General features: G+C 47.6%; 2 protein-coding genes across 10 annotated transcripts in view; both read left to right on the plus strand.

Annotated features, from left to right (window-relative positions):
* The window catches only part of LOC105418562 (WW domain-binding protein 11-like), a 1,118,483-nt gene that overhangs the window by 308,193 nt on the left and 788,822 nt on the right, over positions 1-21,468 (plus strand). The gene's annotated exons all lie outside the window — the stretch shown is intronic.
* Positions 13,789-15,869, plus strand: LOC115246888 (ADP-ribosylation factor 4-like). 2 transcript variants are annotated; one of them, XM_029826861.1, is made up of 5 exons: positions 13,789-14,203; positions 14,291-14,400; positions 14,481-14,552; positions 14,765-14,887; positions 15,279-15,869. In XM_029826861.1, exons 1-5 carry the CDS (start codon positions 14,050-14,052, stop codon positions 15,366-15,368), a joined length of 549 nt encoding a protein of 182 aa, XP_029682721.1. In that variant the 5' UTR covers positions 13,789-14,049; the 3' UTR covers positions 15,369-15,869. The 2 variants fall into 2 exon arrangements, with proteins under 2 accessions (XP_029682721.1, XP_029682722.1); XM_029826862.1 differs by lacking the exon at positions 14,481-14,552 and having other exon boundaries at positions 14,291-14,460.

Here is a 21,468-nt window from a genome sequence, read left to right on the forward strand (position 1 = left end):
AGTCCAGACGGGGTTATTGTTCCTGAAGGGAGGTAAAGTGGGAGGGGTCAGAGTTCAGCAGGGAGACAGCAGTGGGGAAGAAGGTGTTTCTGAACCTGCTGGTTTTTGTCCGGAGGCTCCTGTAGCGCCTCCCAGAGGGCATGAGGGTAAACAGTCCATGCGCTGGGTGACAGGAGTCTTTAGAGACCTTCTTGGCCCTCCTGTGACAGCGCCTCCTGTATATGTCCTCAATGGAAGGAAGAGAAGCTCCAGCTATTCGCTGGGCGGTCTTCACCACCTTCTGCAGTGCCTTCCGGTCTGAGGCAGAGCAGTTCCCATACCAGACCGTAACACAGCTGGTAAGGATGCTCTCGATGGTGCAGCGATAGAAGTTCACCAGGATGTCTGAAGAGAGGTGGTGTTTCTTCAGAGTCCTCAGGAAGAAGAGATGCTGGTGAGCCTTCTTCACCAAACTGGAGCAGTTAGTCGTCCAGGTGAGGTCCTGTGAGAGGTGGATCCCCAGGAATTTGAAGCTGGACACACGCTCCACCGCTGCTCCGTTGATGTGGATGGGTGGGTGGATGTCCGTCTTCCTCCTGAAGTCCAGGACGAGTTCTTTAGTTTTATTGGTGTTGAGCAGCAGGTTGTTGTTGTGGCACCACGTCGCTAAATGGTCCACCTCCTCCCTGTAAGCTGACTCATCGTTATCCTTGATGAGGCCAATCACCGTGGTGTCATCTGCAAACTTGATGATGGTGTTGGAACCATGTAGAGCTCTGCAGTCGTGGGTGAAAAGGGAGTAGAGGAATGGGCTCATCACACAGCCTTGTGGTACTCCGGTGTTTACAGTGAGGGTAGGGGAGCAGTGATGATCTAGCCGCACATGTTGTGGTCTATTGGTCAGAAAGTCCAATAACCAGTTGCAGATGGAGATGCTGATGCCCAGATCCCTGAGTTTGGTTATCAGCTTGGAGGGGATGACAGTGTTAAATGCTGAACTGAAGTCTATGAACAGCATTCGGGCGTATGTGTCTTTATAGTCCAGGTGTGAGAGGACAGAGTGCAGTACTGTGGAGACTGCATCTTCTGTGCTCCTGTTCTTACGATAGGTGTACTGATGGGGGTCCAGGGTTGGGGGGAGGCGGGATTTGAGTTGTGCCAAGACCAGCTGCTCTAAGCACTTTGTTATGATGGGAGTGAGTGCTACTGGACGATAGTCATTGAGACAAGCTGGGGTGGAATGCTTTGGTACTTGCACGATGGAGGTGGATTTGAAGCAGGTCGGCACAACTGCATGAGCCAGGGATAGATTGAATAAGTCCGTCAGGACCCCTGCTAACTCCGCAGCACAAGTTCTGAGCACGCGTCCAGGGATGCCGTCGGGGCATCGGGGTGTCCTCCACTGAAACATACAGTGAGTTGAAGTATCTGGAGCACTCACAGATGTTGCTGGTCGTCCTAACAACATCACAGCCCATGACCGTTACCCCATTCTGCACATACAGGATTTTTTCGTTCGCTTGGCAGGCACTACCGTTTTCTCCAAAGTAGACTTGGTGCATGGCTATCATCAGGTTCCGGTGCGTGCCGAGGATGTGCCCAAGACTGTGTTGATTACCCCGTTTTGGCTTTTTGAGTTCCCGCACCTGCCCTTTGGCCTGTAGGGGGCAGCACAGACCTTTCAGCAGCTGATGGACTCGGTATTGCGTGACCTCACCTTTGTGTTCTTCTATTTGGACGACATATTGGTAGCAAGTCCTTCGGCAGACGAGCACCTGACCCACCTTGGGCAGGTTTTTCAGCGACTGGCAGATCATGGCCTGATCGTAAACCCAGCGAAATGCCAGTTTGGTCTGCCGGTGATTGATTTCTTAGGCCACCGCATTTCTTCCCAGGGTGCAGTTCCGTTGCCATCTAAGGTGCAAGTGGTGGCGGAATTTCCTCGTCCGGTCTCCGTTAAGGCTCCGTTTTCTCCCCAGGGCAGCCCACCTCCTGCAGCCACTGTATGAGGCCCTACGGATGAAGAGGGCTACTGATCAGGTCGACTGGACTACCGAGCGGGTCCGGGCGTTTGAGGGGGCCAAGTCACAAGCCACACTGTTGGTCCATCCGGCACCTCGGGCGGACATCGTTTTGACGACTGAGGTGTCAGATGTGGCCGTCGGGGCGGTGGTCGAACAGAGTGTGGGTGGCGCATGGCAGCCCCTCGCATTTTTCGGTCGCAAGCGACAGGACAATGAGCAGCAGTACAGCATTTTTGACCGGGAGTTACTTGCATTGTACCTGGCTACGCGTCATTTTCGTTTTCTGCTTGAGGGCCGGTCTTTCACAGCTTATGTCGACCACAAACCTCTGACATTGGCTATGTCAAAGGTGTCGGAGCCTTGGTCTGCGCGTCAGCAGCGTCACCTGGCGGCAGTGTTGGAGTTCACGACTGACGTTCGGCACGTGGCTGGAAAAGCTAACCCGGTGGCTGACTGTCTGTCGCAGGTGCTTATTTGTCCTGTGCATTTAGGGCTGGATTTCTCTGCCATGGCGGCTGACCAGTCTGGGGACCCGGAGATACGGGCTCTTGAGTCCTCCGGTAAAGGCTTGAAGCTGGAGAAAGCTGTAGTACAGAATGGTGGTCCTACCCTCCTTTGTGACGTTTCCACCGGTCGTTCCCGACCTGTGGTCCCGGTGGGCTGGCCCCGCAGGGTCTTTGATATGGTCCACTCCCTCTCACACCCGGTGGTCCGCGCGTCGGTGAAACTGGTGAGTGCCAAGTTTGCCTGGCCTTCGCAAAGAGGTCAGGGAATGGGCAGCAGCTTGTGTACCATGTCAGCATGCTAAAGTTCACCAGCACACTAAGGCACCCCTTGACCCGTTCAAGATTACAGCCAGATGGTTTGACCACGTGCATGTGGACCTGGTGGGACCCTTACCTCTGCCCCACGGGTACACTCATTTGGTGGCTGGAGGCTGGAGGTGGTCCCTCTTTCCTCCACGACATCGGATGACGTCGCTCGAGCATTTCTTTCTTCTTGGGTCGCACGTTTTGGCTCCCCTTCCGACATTACTTCTGGGGGCCTTAGTTTGTCTCGGAACTCTGGTCATCTATGGCTAGATCAGGGGTGGGGAACCTTTTTCATATCGAGGGCCATTTCAATTTTTATAAAGTCCTCCGAGGGCCATACTATTATGAACACATACCTAGGGATGCAAAAAAAGACAAAAAAAAGTCTATAACCACTGTGTTACTAAGTCTCATGATTGCTGCATTTGAGTTTGAATTATTTATTTAGCACACATGCATATAAAATCACCAAAAAAATAGAATAAAATGACAAACAAGTAAAATATGTTTTCATGATGATACAAAACAATAAAAAAAGAGGTGCAGAGTTGAGGCAAGAGACCCGTAAGGGGCTGTTCCGAAGCCTGTACTCACAAAAACTGCAATACAACAAGATAATCAAGAAAATAAATGAAAAGAAAGAAAGATAAAGACAATAATAATAATAACTAGAAAGCACTCGGAGAGCGCAGACCTCCGCCATGGGCAACAATTCCTGGCATATTGTGATTTCCACCATAAATATTAGTCCCACATATACTTTGACTACATATTTAGATTCCTTGACCATAAAATCACGTTTTGAAACAATTTTACTTTGTCCGGCGCGAGCGCCTCAGTGGCGGCTACGAGGCACTCCTTCACGAACTCTCCTTCGGCGTGAGGTTTCAGCTTCGTGGCTATTAATTCACTCACCACAAAACTTGCACACGTAATATTCTCTCTGTCGGTACATGGTCGTGTGAAAGCTGCTTGTTGAGCCTCCAAACTCCGACGAAGAGCGTTAATTTTATCCAAACTCATCTGTCCTTTCAACTTGCCAAGTTTAGCATGTTTCGCTATGCATTTTTCGGGCCGGTAGAAATGGTCTCGTAGGCCGTATACGGCCCGGAGGCCAGGGGTTCCCCACTCCTGGGCTAGATCTTTGGGCAAACAGGTTCACCGTACCACCGCGTACCATCCTCAGGGGGGCATAGATATTAATAAAAACCAATGTGTGGTTCCGGAGGCGCGCCTTCACCAGCAGACACCTTCCCCTCACCACATGCTCCACCTCCAGGGGCAATGGAGTGAAGCCCCTGGAAAAGAGGAAGCCCACTCCACCACAGACGGTGGTGTTGTGGCTCAGCGTCACCTGCCCTTCCCACTCTTTCTCCCAGTCCGCCTCATTGCCTCCATCACTGTGGACCTCTTGTAAAAACATAACATAAATGCGCCTCCTCCGTGTTGTGTTGAACACTAGTGCCCGTTTCCCTGCATCCTTGGCCCCGGTCACATTTAACGTTCCCACACTAAAGACATTCATGATGAGGGGAAACTTAAAATCAAAGACAATAAACCAAACAAAAGGAAACACAATGAGCAGTCTCATCGTTTATAAGGTGAGCTGTTTTCTTGCTTTACCCATGTGTTTCTTAAATCTAAAAATCTCTTGGTTGACCTTCGTCAGTCGGAGGTCACTAAAATTAACTTGAAGTCGGTGTGTAACTACGCAAAAACGATGTCGGACTCCGTAGCATTCTCTGGTCCCCTCCCCAATCTGGCCAGCGATGAGATGTTTAGCCGCATGTCATCGCTTCGTCGCTGGCTGTCACGGTGGTGCCCCGATAACCAGGTGGCCTTTATAGACAATTGGAGCACCTTCTGGGGAAAACCTGGTCTGATTAGGAGAGACGGTGTCCATCCCACTCGAGATGGCGCTTCTCTCATTTCTAGCAATCTGGCTAATTTTATTAGACCCAAAGTGACCTGACAACCCAGGGTCCAGACCAGGATGCAGAGTTGTAGTCTTACACACCTCTCTGCTGCTTCCTTAGAACCCTCATCCACCAACAATAACATATTTAACACTATAGAGGTAGTCTCTGTTCCACGGTTAAAAGTTCCCCAAGCACAGAGCAGGGGAGCGGTCAATCACCAAAATCTTATTAAAATTAATACTGAAGCACAAGTTGGAGAAACTAATATCACAATTAAGTGTGGACTGTTAAATATTAGATCTCTTTTGTGTAAATCCCTGTTAGTGCACGACCTGATAGCGGATCATCACATTGATTTATTTTGTCTTACTGAGACCTGGCTTCAGGAGGAGGAGTATGTGAGCTTAAATGAATCTACTCCTCCTATCCATCTTAATTATCATATTCCACGTGTTACTGGTCGAGGAGGGGGAGTGGCAGCAATCTATCACTCCAAGTTATTAATTAATCCCAGACCAAAACAGAGCTTCAGTTCATTTGAAAGCCTGACTCTTGGCATCACTCATCTGAACTGGAGGACAGAAAAGCCACTTCTGTTTGTAGTTGTATATCGGCCCCCTGCTGGGCCACATTCAGAGTTCCTGTCTGAGTTCTCTGACTTCTTATCTGACTTGGTCCTTAGAACGGAAAAAGTCATTATCATTGGAGACTTTAACATCCATATGGACGTTATAAACGACAGCTTTAGAAATGGCTTCATTTCATTACTTGAGTCAGTTGGTTTCCTCCAGCAGATAAACCAACCAACTCACAGCTTCAACCACACCCTAGATCTAGTTCTGACTTATGGTGTTGAGGTAGAACATGTGTCAGTGTTCCCTCAGAACCCAGTCCTGTCAGACCACTCTTTGATCACTTTTACATTTATGATTAAGGATTCTTCTATGCTCAGAACAAAGTCTTACTATAGCAGATGTCTTTCAGATAATGCTGTAGCTAAGTTTAAGGAAGTGATCCCTGTGCTGATCCCAGGACCACCGTGTGTTTCCCCAGGGATCAATCATTATAATCTTAGCCCTGCTGAGGTTGACTCTATTGCTGAAGGTGCAGCAACCTCACTGAGAATCACGCTTGATTCTGTTGCCCCCCTGAAAAAGAAAATAGTAAATCAGAGGAGGTGTGCCCCCTGGTATAATTCACATATCAGGACCCTCAAGCAGAAAGTGCGAAGACTGGAAAGGAAGTGGCATTCTTGTAAGATAGACAGCTACCATGTAGCCTGGAAAGACTGTCTATTAGTCTACAAAAAGGCCCTTCGCAAGGCTAGAACAGCTTATTTTTCTTCTTTGATTGAGGAAAATAAGAACAACCCCAGGTTTCTCTTCAGCACTGTGGCCAAATTAACCAAGAGTCACAGTGTTTTAGATCCACGTATCCCGTCTTCCCTTAGTGGTGAAGACTTCATGAGCTTCTTCACTGATAAAGTTCTAGCTATCAGAGAGAAAGCTAACCAGGCTATCCCAACAACTGGACCATCACCAGATGTGCCAACTGTGGGAACATACAGGGTCTCCAACGAGCCCTTAAGCTCCTTCAGCCCTATATATTTTTCTGAGGCGTCATCGCTAATTCAGAAATCCAAGACCACTACGTGTCTTTTAGATCCCATCCCAACACACCTGTTGAAGGATGTTCTACCACTGATAGGCAGTTCTATCCTGGACCAGATCAATGGTTCTTTAGTGTCAGGTTATGTACCCCGGTCCTACAAGGTGGCAGTGATTAAGCCGTTGCTTAAAAAACCATCACTGGATCCTGATGTCTTGGCAAATTATAGGCCAATATCCAACCTTCCTTTTATCTCTAAAGTTCTAGAGAAGGTGGTGGTGACTCAGTTACTGGAGCACCTGCAGAGGAACAGCCTGTTTGAGATGTTTCAGTCAGGCTTTAGAGCTCACCACAGCACAGAAACAGCACTTCTTAAAGTCACTAATGATCTTCTCATAGCTTCCGATCATGGACTGGTCTCTATGCTGGTTCTGCTGGACCTCAGTGCTGCTTTTGATACAGTTGATCACAGCATCCTGTTACAGAGACTGGAACATGTGATTGGGATTAAAGGGACAGCACTAGACTGGTTTAGATCATACTTATCTGATAGATACCAGTTTGCCCATGTCCACGGCATTCCCTCCTCATACAGTAGGGTTAGCCATGGAGTTCCTCAAGGTTCTGTACTCGGACCAATCCTCTTCACATTGTACATGCTTCCCTTAGGGAACATTATTCGGCAGCATGGGATACATTTTCATTGTTATGCTGATGACACTCAGCTCTATTTATCCATGAAACCAGAGGAGACAGAGAAGTTAGTGAAGCTCCAGACCTGTCTTAAAGACATAAAGTCCTGGATGTCTTCAAATTTCCTCCTCCTTAACCCAGGAAAAACTGAGGTCATGGTGTTTGGTCCTGAACCTCTCAGGGATAGATTAGATCACATGATCACTCTAGATGGTATCTCATTAACATCTAGTCTCTCTGTGAGGAATCTAGGAGTAACTTTTGATCAAAATCTCTCCTTCAACTCACACATTAAATTAGTCTCTAGAAGTGCCTTTTTTCACTTGAGGAACATCTCAAAGATCAGGAAGCTACTGATGCAGCCTGATGCTGAAAAGTTAGTCCATGCATTTGTTACTTCCAGGCTGGACTACTGTAACTCCTTATTATCAGGGTGTCCAAACAACTCTTTAAGAAGCCTCCAGTTGATCCAAAATGCTGCAGCCAGAGTTCTGACAGGTATTGACAAAAGAGATCACATAAGTCCTGTAATGGCGTCGCTTCATTGGCTGCCAGTTAAATTTAGAATAATTTTTAAAACCCTTCTTCTGACCTACAAGGTCCTCAGAGGCCTAGCTCCATCCTACCTGGAGGAGCTAGTGATACCCTATCAGCCCAATAGACCGCTCCGCTCTCAGAATGCTGGTCTACTTGTGGTTCCCAGAGTTTCTGGGAGTAGAATGGGGGGCCGAGCATTTAGCTACCAGGCCCCCCTGCTATGGGACCAGCTCCCTGTCCAGGTACGGGAGGCTGACTCCATCGCTACTTTTAAGATCAGACTCAAAACCTACCTCTTTGAAAAAGCTTACTGTTACTAATTCAGTAGTTCCAGTTACTATCATAGACAGACAAATTATCATACTTAGGGGGTCGTCTAATCATTAGGTCACATTCTAGCTATGCTGTTATAGGCCAAGGCTGCCGGGGTCCGGAAACATGATCACCTGACAGGCCTCTGTCACTCCACTGGGTCATGGTTTCCTCTCCTTTCCTCTCCTTTCCTCTCCTCATCGAGCAGACTAGTTATGCTGATTCTTGTGTAGTTTTCTGCTTCTCTCTCCCCCCCCCCTCTATTTATTTGCAGGTATCACTGCCATCGGAGCTGCATACTGACCGCCGGCCCCGTTGAAGTGATTGTGCATATTTTTTGTGTGTGTTTCTGTGCTCTATGCCTCTCCTCTCCTCTCCTCTCCTCTCCTCCTCTCCTTCTCCTCTTCTTTCCTCTCCTCTTTCCCCTCCTCCTCCTTCTCCTCTCCTCTACCTCCCCTTCACTCTACCTCTCCTCTCCTCTCCTCTCCTCTCCTACCTATCCTATCCTCTACCTGTCCTCCCTCCTCTCCTCTCTTTTTACCCAGCCCCCCATCAGCAGGAGGGTCCCCCTACATGAGCCTGGTCCTGCTCAAGGTTTCTTCCTGTTAAAGGGGAGTTTTTCCTTGCCACTGTTGCTTGTGTGGGGTCAGGCTCTGGGATTCTGGAAAGCGCCTTGAAACAATTTTGATTGTATAAGACGCTATATAAATAAAGATTGATTTGATTTGATTTGATTTGATTTGGTAAGATCCGACGCCGCTCTGTGTTTGATCAAATGGCTCGCCGATTGAATAAAAAGGAACTTGTCGGGGAAATATTTCTCCAGATCAAGGTCCTTCATGCTCTTGGTCTGTTGGAGAAAACATTTATACACTGTTGCAGGGTAAAACACTTTCCCCTGGCTGTCTGACATTGTGTTTGACACCTCACTACGGTCAGACATGTAATCACAATCACTAGTATTTATGCTAGCAGCTGCATCCTGCAGCCGTCCAGCTTTACTGTCCCCGGTGTCCTTCATGACACGTTTCCGCTTGTTCCGCCGCTTCGCGGGAGCAAGCCACCACTCAGACACCACCACCACCCTCACTTGTACCCGCACCCCCCTCACCCAGCTCACCTGTGCTCACACCCAACTTGCCAGCCACTATCCCTGGCACCCCAAGCTCACCTTTCACCTGACTCAGTTCACCTACCGCTTCACCTGTTTGACCCATAATGTCTCTCGCCTCTCCTGTCACCTCACCTGTCTTACCCAGTTTATCTTTTTCACCCATCACCTCACCAGTCTTACCCAGTTCACCCGTACCACACAACACTTCACTCACCTCCCCAGTTAAATCCATTACCTTCTCCGCCTCGCCACTCTCGCCAGTCACCTCCACCACCATGTCCACATTCTCGCTCTCTCACCGCCCGTATGAACCCATATGGGCGGTGGATTTAACTGAGCTGTGTCCGATTTCTTAGCCCACAGCCAGTCTTGTCTTGCTCCCCAAGGTCAGTTAGTGCACCTGCACTAACTTTTTGCAAACTGTAAATAGCACCAGGATTTGGGAACTTTAGCCTATAACCCAGTATATTGGGGGAATAAACATGTTTACATTTAAAATCATGATAATAACTACTTTAGATAGTTATCATGATTTCTGCTTATTTTCCCGTTCTTTTCTAAATTACTGCGATACCGTTTTGTCATCTAAGAAGTCAAGCAGGCGTATCTTATAAAACGCCCCATCATTCAATAATTCCAATGAAATTTTAAAGATTCCTTTGGATTCCCACACACAGCCTTTGTTTCTGCTTTTTAAGAGACACGTGGCAACTGCACATTTTTAATACAGTGCAATCAGGAGGGGGGGTGGCTAGCTGGTCATGTCGGGCACCTACCACTGAAGGGACATGAAACATCAAATTAGGCTACACATCATATAGAACAGGAATATTTTAGTTCGTTTTTATGATGATAATGTAATGGAAAATGTTCATTTACCCTGATGTGTTGGATTGGAAAGTTCATGGACACAGGTATTTCCTGTTTCCAGAAGTTTAAATTTGCGTATGAGTGAAATACTTTCACCCATGAGAATTTATTTGGATTTAACATTTAGATCTCACACTTTTTCGAACAACCTTTTAAGCTAAATGTGACAAACATTGATGTTTTGGGGGGGTTTTTTGCTGCTTTAAAACAGTAGCCTATACCCTGGGTCAAATTTCCTTCTAGAGCAAAACCCACAAAAGTGTTTTTTTTCTTCTTCTTTTTGTGGATTTGGAGTGACTCTTTTTATTATATAAATGGTCTCTTAAAACCTCTGAATAAAAAAACTGACTGATTGTGTTTTATATCACTCCTTCTTGGTCTTGAATTTTTGGTTTTGAGAATTGTTAAGTTCAAACTGTTCATATAACAATGCTGTAACTACTTATTACCACTCCTGCCCAGAACCCTGACCTGCTTTAGCTGATGTTCTATCACCTCGGAATAGCAGGAGACAACCTGAACATCCTGTGACACTCCATCCCCATTTTCTTATATGTTCCTTTTGTATATATCAGGCTTTCAGAATCAGAATCAGAAGAATCAGAAGAAGGTTTATTGCCATTGTTCATGTAATACACAGTATTACACAAACTAGGAATTTGTCATGGTGTGCCGCTGCGACATTCAACATAACACTGGACATCAACACCACACTAGAATAAGATAAATAAAATAAAATAAGACTTATATACAGTATTTACATAAATAGTGAGTGGTAAGAAATAGTGCAGGTCCATGAGGAGTAATGTATTGTTTATGAGTCCGACTGGCTGCTGTACATGGTGCTTAAGTGATAAGTCACTTGGTGTTCAGCAGCCTGATGGCAGAGGGGAAGAAGCTGTTAGTGTAGCGGGAGGTTCTGGTCCGAATGGACCGTAGTCTCCTGCCTGAGGGGAGGGGGGAAAACAGTCCGTGACCAGGGTGGGAAGGGTCGGCCGTGATCCGACCTGCACGCCTCCGGGTCCTGGAGATATACAGGTCCTGGATGGATGGGAGCCTGCAGCCCATCACCTTCTCGGCAGCGAGCACGACGCGCTGCAGCCTCAGTCTGTCCCTGGTGGTGGCTCCAGCAAACCACACGGTGATGGAGGAGGTGAGGATGGACTCGATGATGGCCGTATAAAACTGCGCCAACATCCTGGGAGGCAGATTGAGCTTCCTCAGCTTCCGTAGGAAGAACATCCTTTGCTGGGCCTTCTTGATGAGGGAGCTGATGGTTGGCTCCCACTTAAGGTCCCGGGTGATGGTGGTGCCCAGGAAGCGGAAGGAGTCCGTGATTGTGACGGGGGAGTCCATGAGGGCAAGGGGGGGCAAAGGGGCTGTGACTTTCCTGAAGTCCACAATCATCTCCACTGTCTTCTGAGCGTTCAGCTGCAGGTTGTTGTGTCCGCACCAGGACACCAGTCGAGCCACCTCCCTCCTGTAGGCAGTCTCGTCGCCATTGGAGATGAGCCCGATGAGGGTGGTGTCATCCGCAAACTTGATCAGTTTGACAGACTGGTGGCTTGAGGTGCAGCAGTTAGTATACAGGGAGAAGAGCAGGGGGGGGGAGTACACAGCCCTGGGGTGATCCGGTGCTGATGGTGACGGAGTCGGAGACAGTCTTCCCCAGCCGCACATACTGCCTCCGATCCGTCAGGAAGTGAGTGATCCACCTGCAGAGGGAGTCAGGCACACTAAGCTGGGACAGCTTGTCCTGTAGCAGAGCGGGGCGGATGGTATTGAACGCAGAGCTGAAGTCCACGAACAGGATCCTCGCGTAGGTTCCCGGGGAGTCCAGATGCTGCAGGATGGAGTGAAGGGCCAGGTTGACCGCGTCGTCCACAGATCTGTTGGCTCTGTAGGCGAACTGCAGTGGATCCAGGAGGGGGGTGGTGATGGACTTGAGGTGTGGCAGGATCAGGTGCTCTAAGGACTTCATGACTACAGAGGTGAGCGCCACAGGTCTGTAGTCATTAAGCCCGGTGATCCGTGGCTTCTTGGGGACAGGGACGATGGTTGAGGTTTTGAGGCAGGCTGGCACCTGGCACGACTCCAGGGAGGAGTTGAAGATGTCTGTGAAGACAGGAGTCAGCTCCTCTGCACAGTGCCTCAGGGTGGAGGGAGACACGCCGTCCGGGCCAGGGGCCTTGCGCGGGTTCAGCCTGGCGAACTGCCTGCGCACATCCTGCTCACTGATGGTGAATGAAGGGGGGGAGGAGGGGGGAACTGGTGGTAAGTGATGGGGGGGGGACTGATGGTGAGTGGAGGGGGGGGAGGAGGAGGGGACTGCCTTTGATGGAGTAAGGTCCATGGGGGCAGTGACACTGGGGGGAGGGGAGGTGTTGGGCCTCCCCTCCAAGGGGGGGGGGGGGGGGGGGGGGGGGATCAGTTTTCAGGCTTTGTTTTATACTGTGACGCTTACACTTACGCTTATTGTAATCTTACATGTTCGTATGCTAGTATAAGAATAAACCTCCCCAGGGCCCCCACTGGTAGCCCACACTGGTAGCTACACTGGTAGCTGCAGTGGTAGCCACACTGGTAGCTACACTGGTAGCCGCACTGGTAGCTACACTGGTAGCTGCAGTGGTAGCCACACTGGTAGCTACACTGGTAGCCGCACTGGTAGCTACACTGGTAGCTGCAGTGGTAGCCACACTGGTAGCTACACTGGTAGCCGCACTGGTAGCCGCACTGGTAGCTACACTGGTAGCTACACTGGTAGCCGCACTGGTAGCCGCACTGGTAGCTACACTGGTAGCTACACTGGTAGCTACACTGCAGACGTGTGGTTGCCCTTGCAGCAAGTAAACTGAAGCTTCCATCTCGTTCCTCTGATGGCAACAGCATGGGGAGAAAACTGATCACTTTCTTCCCAACAAGAATTGACAAGTATTTTATTTTGTCTGTGAAGCAAAATTAAAACAAACCAAAAACTCTTGCTCAATAATCCATCTCAGTGCAATAAAAGTAACAGCTTCTAAAGGTTTCTGACAAACATGAGAAAGTCACATTTGATAGAGTTAACAATAGCACGGCGAAAAAAATCACGTCTATCTGTTTTTTACAGTTTCTCATGTGCTAAGCATTTGTTTCCTTTGCTGCTGATTACCTACGGTATATGTTGTTTACCTACTGATTTAGGATGGATGGATGGATGGATGGGTGGATGGATGGATGGATGGATGGATGGATGGATGGATGGATGATGGGTGGGTGGATGGATGGATGGGTGGATGGATGGATGGATGGGTGGATGGATGGATGGATGGGTGGATGGGTGGATTGATGGATGGATGGATGGATGGATGGATGGATGGATGGATGGATGGGTGGGTGGATGGATGGATGATGGGTGGATGGATGGATGGGTGGATGGATGGATGGATGGATGGATGGATGGATGGATGGATGGATGGATGGATGGATGGGTGGATGGATGGATGGGTGGATGGATGGATGGATGGGTGGATGGATGGATGGATGGGTGGATGGATGGATGGATGGATGGATGGGTGGGTGGATGGATGGATGGATGGATGGATGGGTGGGTGGGTGGATGGATGGATGGATGATGGATGGATGGATGGATGGGTGGGTGGATGGATGGATGGATGGGTGGGTGGATGGATGGATGATGGGTGGATGGGTGGATGATGGGTGGATGGATGGATGATGGATGGGTGGATGGATGATGGATGGGTGGGTGGATGGATGGATGATGGGTGGATGGATGATGGATGGGTGGATGGATGGATGATGGGTGGATGGATGATGGATGGGTGGATGGATGATGGATGGGTGGATGGAACAGTAAGTTTTTCGTATGACCGGACTTTATTTCCAATTTGGAACGTGATTTTAGCCAGATTCGCCTTTGAAATTATTTGTAAATTGTAACATATGACCTCCGCTGAATGCAGCGCCACTTTAGTTCTCTGTTAGTTTCATTCAAACACCTGTTAAATGTCAATATATTAGTTATGAAGAGCGACCAGTTACTGCTGCTATGTTCTACCAATTAGTCAGTTTAATTCACGTCCTTTATTGACCGGCCGAGTCGGTGGTCTCCAGTATTATTGAAGTAACGCCAGTCGACCACCAGGGGGCAGCAAAGACGTTGTGGCCTGAACACGCTCATGTTCTCGAACATAAACCAGTACAGTTCCAGTTCCAGGTTCCCGAGTCTGACTCTGTCATATTTTGCCACAGTGGGACTTGATGGAGCAGGAAAAACCACTCTGCTCTATAAACTAAAGCTGTCGGAGGTCGTAACTACTATTCCAACTATTGGTCAGTGATGTCTTGTGTGTTATATTTTTGTTCTAATATTGTCATTTTTGATAGAATGAGGAGACCCTAACAACTGGACTCTTTCAGGTTTTAATGTAGAGACAGTGGAGTATAAGAACATCAGCTTCACTGTTTGGGATGTTGGGGGTCAGACGATCATCAGGCCTCTGTGGAGACATTATTACGTTAATGTCCAGGTGATCCAGCAGCCGCTGAACTTCTATGACTCTTTGGCTCAAAGACAAGTTGGACTGAGGGTGTGTGTTTGCATCATCAGGGTGTGATATTTGTGATCGACAGCAATGACCCACAACGGCTTAAAGAAGCTGCCGATGAGCTGCACACAATGGTAAACAGCCTTTTTATTGATCACCACACTGGCAGTGTTTTAATCTAGTGGAGCTCCAGATAGTTCTAATCAACCTTCTAGTCTTGATTAGTGCATTCTGGATTCAGAAGGAGACCCGGGCAGCTGCCTTAGTGCAGGTGGGGGAGCTCTTCTCATCTCCAGTTCTGCACATTAACCTCTGAAATACTCCTGTTTGTGTCCCTGTGTTCCAGTTTGAGGAGGAGCAGCTGAGGGACGTGCCCTCCCTGGTCTTAGCTAATAAACAAGATTTGCCAAGAGCCGTGCCGCCCAGTGACATCACAGACGCCCTGATGTTGTCGGGGGCCTCTCGACCTGTAGGTGTTGTGTGTATGCGTGCAAAATTTGACTGAGCATCGAAAAGCTGTTTTAGGCAAGAGGTGGACGAGGTTTGTCCTTACAGCTTAGAGCAGCTTCTGTCTCCGTCCTGGCTGATCCGGGATCCTAACTGGGATCCTAACTGGGATCCTAACTGTGGTCGGATTTGGTACCACGGTAGAGGAATATGCATATTGGATTGTGTAAAGTATGAAAAGACTCTTTTTCGATGCACAACACTGGTGTGGACAGCCCAACATGCTGGTCAATTGCCCGAGACAGTGCACAGATTGGGCCTTAGACGGGGGGAGCAAAGAGAAGCTCAATATTTAACGGAAGGAACGCGTGAAAGTGTTGGGATTATAAAACATTACTGTTGTGTTTCTGCAGTGGTCTGTCCAGGTGTCCTGTGCTGTCAGTGGTTCAGGGCTGGTGGAGGGTCTGGACTGGCTCTCTGACCAGATCCTGAAGCGGAACTGAAGCCAAGAGACCATCCAGAAAGCCTGTGTGTGTCTGACAGGGTGAGCCTCAGAGGAACCCCTATATCATCCATAACTCTGAAGTCTGTGATGCATTCAGGCTCCGTCACATCAGGATGGAGCGGAGCAGCAGCACAGACAGACGTTTGAAAACGGAGACGATCCATTTTAATCTTGAGAAGAAGTCGGCTGGATTTGGTTCTGATTTTGAAACTGATTTTCTTCCCTTTTTAGGGGGGGGTTAGGATTATGACTTCACCTGATTCTCTATCAGTTTGAGTTACCATCGGTTATTTTATATTATAAACACATCTCTGGGTTTTACTGATCAACTATGTTTAGTCACTTCTATCGGGTGGGGGCCAATTTATTGGCCATGGTCACGTAAACAATGAGTGCACTTTGTTCATTTACACTGGTAAACATGTCAATTTTGGAAATTCTATGTATTTGAATATATTGTTTTTTCTACAATAAAGTGAAACTGTTCATTTTGGGCCATGTTATGTGGATATAGACCCACCTGTACCCAGGGAGGCTGCAGCAGAACCAGCTGCAGAGACAAAGGAGTCGATGGGGTTTTCAGTTGATTTACCAGGTTCTGTAGGAAACCACGTGGTCCCTCCACTGACTGCTGCTGTCCTCAGTGGTGGTTGTGTGCACGCATCGTGTTGGAGTCAGACAATAGTCAACTCAAGTAGACTACAAGCAGTGACACCATCATCAGTGTCCCTAAATCAGGACCCAGACCCCATGCTGGCCTGGTGTCCCCTCTGGAACCCCTACAGGCAGAAGTCTAATAAAGTGAAACCTACTGTCAGGAGACTCAGATGGATCATGCTGAGGGCCTGGCCCCCTACAAGCAACAATGCAAGGAAAACTTCCCTGTGACAGGAAGAAACCTTCAGCAGGACCAGGCCCATGTGGGGGGACCCTCCTGCTGATGGCCTGCGGCTCAGGGAAGCACCAAAGCAACGGTGCTTGTCTGCATCCACCGTTGCTCACACCATCAGATGTGGAACGTGTTGGAGGTTCCTGCCAGCAGTCAGTCAGTGAGAAGATCAACACTAACCCTAACCCTTAAAGGAGAAAAAACTGCACTCAGAGAATTCATCTGTGCAACTGCAAATCATTTAATCAACAACACTGCTAAAAACTCACAAATAATTTGAGACTCCATCAAACATCATCTTCTCCTTCATTCAACCGATCATGAAAGGCTGTGGAGCCACAAACATTACACAGGTAGGGAAGAAAACCCAGTGGGACCAATTTCCCTACCACTCGGATTACTCTGGAGATAGATGATAAAGCACCAGTGGGTTAGGGTTAGGGTTAGGGTTAGAGGGTTAGAGGGTTAGGGTTAGGGTTAGGGTTAGGGTTAGAGGGTTAGGGTTCGGGTTAGAGGTTAGGGTTAGAGGGTTAGTGTTGGGGTCATGGTTAGGATTAGAGGGTTAGGGTTAGAGGGTTAGGGTTAGAGGTTAGGGTTAGAGGGTTAGGGTTAGAGGGTCAGGGTTAGTGTTGGGGTCAGGGTTAGGGTTAGAGGGTTAGGGTTAGAGGGTTAGGGTTAGAGGGTTAGGGTTAGAGGGTTAGGGATGGGGTCAGGGTTAGGGTTAGAGGGTTAGGGTCAGGGATGGGTTAGGGTTAGAGGGTTAGGGTCAGGGATGGGTTAGGGTTAGAGGGTTAGGGTTAGTGTTGGGGTCAGGGTTAGGGTTAGAGGGTTAGGGATGGGGCGGTGACCCTCGAGATCTGCAAAACAGCTGAACAGCCTGTCAGAAGTGAAATCGAACTAGAAAGGAGAGGTTGGAGCAAAATGATGTCCACCGGACGTCTTCCCCACGTCTGCCCCTGCCTACATCAAAGAGAAATCTAAAACAAATGGAATTGATGCTCTAATGCATAAAAACCTTGAGAAATGACAGGAGTGATCACTTACCCCTAAACCTTAACCCGTATTTTACCCCAAACCCCAATCCTTAACCCTAACCCTAACCTCAACCCTCACCCTAACCCTAATCTAACCCCTAACCCCAATCCTAACCCTAACCTCAACCATAACCCTAACTCTGACCCCAACCCTAACCCTAATCTAACCCCAACCCTAACCCCAAACCTAATCCTAATCCTAACCCTAACCCTAAAGTAACCCTAACCCTAAATGTGGATATGTCTCTCTTGCTTTCTGTAACCCTAACCCTAATCTCTCCCTAACCCTTACTTTAACCCAGCCCTAAGCCCAACCCTAAAACCAACCCTAATTTAACCCCAACCCCAAATCAAATCAAATCAATCTTTATTTATATGGCACTTTTCATACACTAGGTAGCACAAAGTGCCTCACAAAGGATAAAAACAGCAAAGAGAACAACAGAATTAAGAAAAGGACAGACACACACACATGCATACAACACACTTACACACACACCCACACACATAAACAAGCTGAGGCAAGCTGAGACATGGCTGGGCACCGAGACCTGAGGCGAAGGAGACGCCACCTTTGGAGGCCGACCAGGCCGTGGGAGGTCACGGTCCATGACCACAGGTGGTACCGCCACAAAGACCACCCCGACCCGGACAGACCGGAGGCTCCACACCAAGGCACAGAGCCCCCTAACCACCCAGGCCAGAGTCGACAATGGGACAGCACCTCCAGAGGTAGACCGGAAACATCTCCCAGCCTGGCAGGCCCCCATGAGGAAACACCATGAGGAAACACTGGAGCTAAAAACTGAAGGACTAAAACAGTAAATGGGATAAAAGGTATAAAAGCTAAAAGCTGAGGAACTAAGAATTGGAGCAGTAAAACAGTACTAAGACTACAACAGACTAAAACAGTAAATGGGATAAAAGGTGTAAAGACTAAAAACTGGGAATAAGAACTGAGGGAGTAAAACAGTACTAAGACTAAAACAGACTAAAACAGTAAATGAGATGATAGGTGTAAAGAATAAAAACTGAGAGACTAAGAACTGAGGGAGTAAAACAGTAAAAGTGTCAAGTAAAATAAGGATAAGACATAAATTTAAAATAATCAGAAAATCAATTAAAGGCTTGATTAAAAAGGTGTGTCTTGAGCCTCTTTTTAAAAATCTTAACAGTCTCTGCGGCCCTGAGGTTCTCCGGCTGTTCCACAGTCGGGGACCAGAATAACTGAAGGCCGCTTCCCCGTGCGTTTTAGTGCTTACGTGTGGAATGGTTAAAAGGCCGGTGCCGGAGGACCTCAGAGTCCACGAGGGATGATAGAATAAAAGCAGGTCGGATAAATAAGTCGGGCCAAGACCATTAAGACATTTAAAAACTAATAGAAGAACCTTAAAATCGATCCTGAAACGCACGGGTAGCCAATGCAGTGATTCTAAAACCGGTGTGATGTGCTCCCGCCCTCTGGTCCTCGTCAGCACTCGTGCAGCTGAGTTTTGTAATAATTGTAGGTTGGTGATGCTCTTTTTTGGAAGACCAGAGAGCAGGGCATTACAATAATCTAGACCACAAGAGATAAAAGCGTGCATCAGCACCTCCGTGCTGGCCTGAGAGAGAAACGGGCGGACTCTGGCTATATTCTTCAGGTGGTAAAAACCTACCTTTGTTATGTTTTTGATGTGTGGGATAAAACTAAGCTCAGAGTCAAAGATCACACCCAGATTTCTGACAGATTGAGATGGCTTAAAATCCTTCAATTTTGGAAAAAGTTTCTCTCTCTGACCTTCAGGACCAATAACTAAGGCTTCTGTTTTGTCCTGGTTGAGCTGTAGGAAGTTTTCTGCCATCCATGACTGGATATCTAGAATACAGTTAAAAAGGGCATCAACTGGCCCTGTGTCATCAGGAGCCACGGCGATGTACAGCTGCGTATCGTCAGCATAGCTGTGGAAGCTGATGCCGTGACTCCTGATGACGTCCCCAAGAGGAAGCATGTAAAGATTAAAAAGGGTTGGACCTAAAATTGACCCTTGGGGAACCCCACACTTTGTCTCATGGATTCTCGAGGAACATGTATCCATACTTACAAAGAAGCTTCGATCACTAAGGTAGGAGGTGAACCAGGTAAGAACAGTACCAGAAAGGCCGACCAGGTTCTTTAGTCTATTCAATAAAATATGGTGGTCGACTGTATCAAAAGCGGCGGTCAGATCCAGTAGAACCAACACCATGAGCTTTTTGTTGTCTAGGTTACACCTGATGTCATTTAAAATCTTTAAAAGGGCTGTCTCTGTACTGTGGTTCATCCTAAAACCAGACTGATGCCTCTCTAAAATATCATTTGAGTTTAAAAAATCATTTACTTGGTTAAAAACAAGTTTTTCTAAAATTTTACTTAAAAATGGTAGGTTGGATACTGGCCGATAGTTATTTAAAACGCTGGGGTCTAGATTGCTCTTCTTCAGAAGGGGCTTCACCACCGGAGGAGGTGGGGAAGACACCCGTCTGAAGAGAGCAATTCACCATATATAAGAGATGTTCCTCAAAGAATCCATAAAATGTTTTGAAAAACGGTGTGGGAATTGGATCTAAAAGGCAGGTTGTGGGCCTAACTTGGGAGAAAACTCGACCAAGTGTCCTCGCATCAACCAGGACAAAACTCTCCAGTGTCTCCTCAGGTGATGCAATGATCCAGGAGTGTTGGTGATTAACATTTGCTGTGATAAAAGACTGGATCTAATATTATCGATTTTACTCCTGAAGTGGTCTGCAAAGGCCTCGCAGAGGGTGTCAGTCGTTGTTGTGGGACACCTGTTAAAATTACCGTTGGTTAAAAGCTCAATGGTGTGGAATAGAAATTTGGGGTTGTTTTTATTGTTGGAGATTAGTTTTTTGAAATGGGAAGTTCTTGCCTGCTTGATTGTGTTATTGTAGGTTTTGAGGTGTTGATAAAATATTTCTTTATGGATGGTCAGTCTCTAACTCTAACCCTAACTCTAAACGGGAAGATGTCCAACCCTAACCCTAACCACCCTGCTCATTTTGATTTACCGTTATTCAGAGGTCGTTGAAAAAGAGGCTGCTAAATTATCTGCTTTTTCAAGCCAAGATTGGGAGCAGCTGTTTAAAATAGCAGCCAAGTGGGCACGGCATAACCTTGGTAGGTGCCTTCTCCCAGAGACGTCTGGAACACAGAAGTGGACACAACAGTCCCCGGACAAGTCAACGATCTCTGCACAGACGACCCCCCCCCCCCCCCCTCCTATCAGCAGGGCAGAGCAGACCACCTGATACCAACCCCCAAAATGTACCCCCCAAGCCAAGTCAGGTACAAGTTTGTCTGTGTCCTCTTAGAGTGTTCTTTGCCTCCAACAGAGAGACCAGATCCAACACAGATCTAAGAGGACCCCCCTCCTTCCTGCCACATCCACATCTTGGGAAGCTCGGCCTCTGTCACCAACTATCTATGAGTATCATAGAAAATGAATAATTGCATCCTATTTTGAAGGAAAATGTGACACTGATGCACCACCATTTAGTCCAAAATCTCTAAAGGCTCCCCCATTGGTCAACCTTCCTGAAGACATTAGGAAAAAGATCACACAACGGTCCCAGAACATAGAACAGGGGTCGGCAACCCAAAATGCTGGAAGAGCCATATTGGACCAAAAAAACAAGAAACAAATCTGTCTGGAGCTGCAAAAACTTAAAAGCCTTATAAAGGGCTCATAATGAAGGCAACACATGCTGTAAGTGTCTATATTAGCTGTATTAGCCTACTTTCCAAATGATCAGTAGGCTACAAATACATAACGAGCATTCGTGATGAAATGTTTATTTGCCCTGCAGCATCCTGGAGAGCACGAGGCACCATGTGGTCACTTCAAGTTTAACTTCCATGATAATGAGATGTTGAAATTAAATATTTATTATACACATTTATACAGCATTGGAAAACTTTAAGAATGTTTGTCACATTTTTCCTCCTACAGAAATTATTTCATTTTCATATTTTTGAAAAAAGCTCCAGGGAGCCACTAGGGTGGCGCTAAAGAGCCGCATGCGGCTCCAGAGCCGCGGGTTGCCGACCCCCGACATAGAACAATCTCTACAAAACGATCCATTTATTGTTATTAAACCAGTTGAAAAAGGCAGCGCGGGTGTCATTATGGACAGGG

The sequence above is a fragment of the Takifugu rubripes genome, chromosome 19, assembly GCF_901000725.2.
Source record: "Takifugu rubripes chromosome 19, fTakRub1.2, whole genome shotgun sequence".
In the NCBI taxonomy this organism is placed as follows: domain Eukaryota; kingdom Metazoa; phylum Chordata; class Actinopteri; order Tetraodontiformes; family Tetraodontidae; genus Takifugu; species Takifugu rubripes.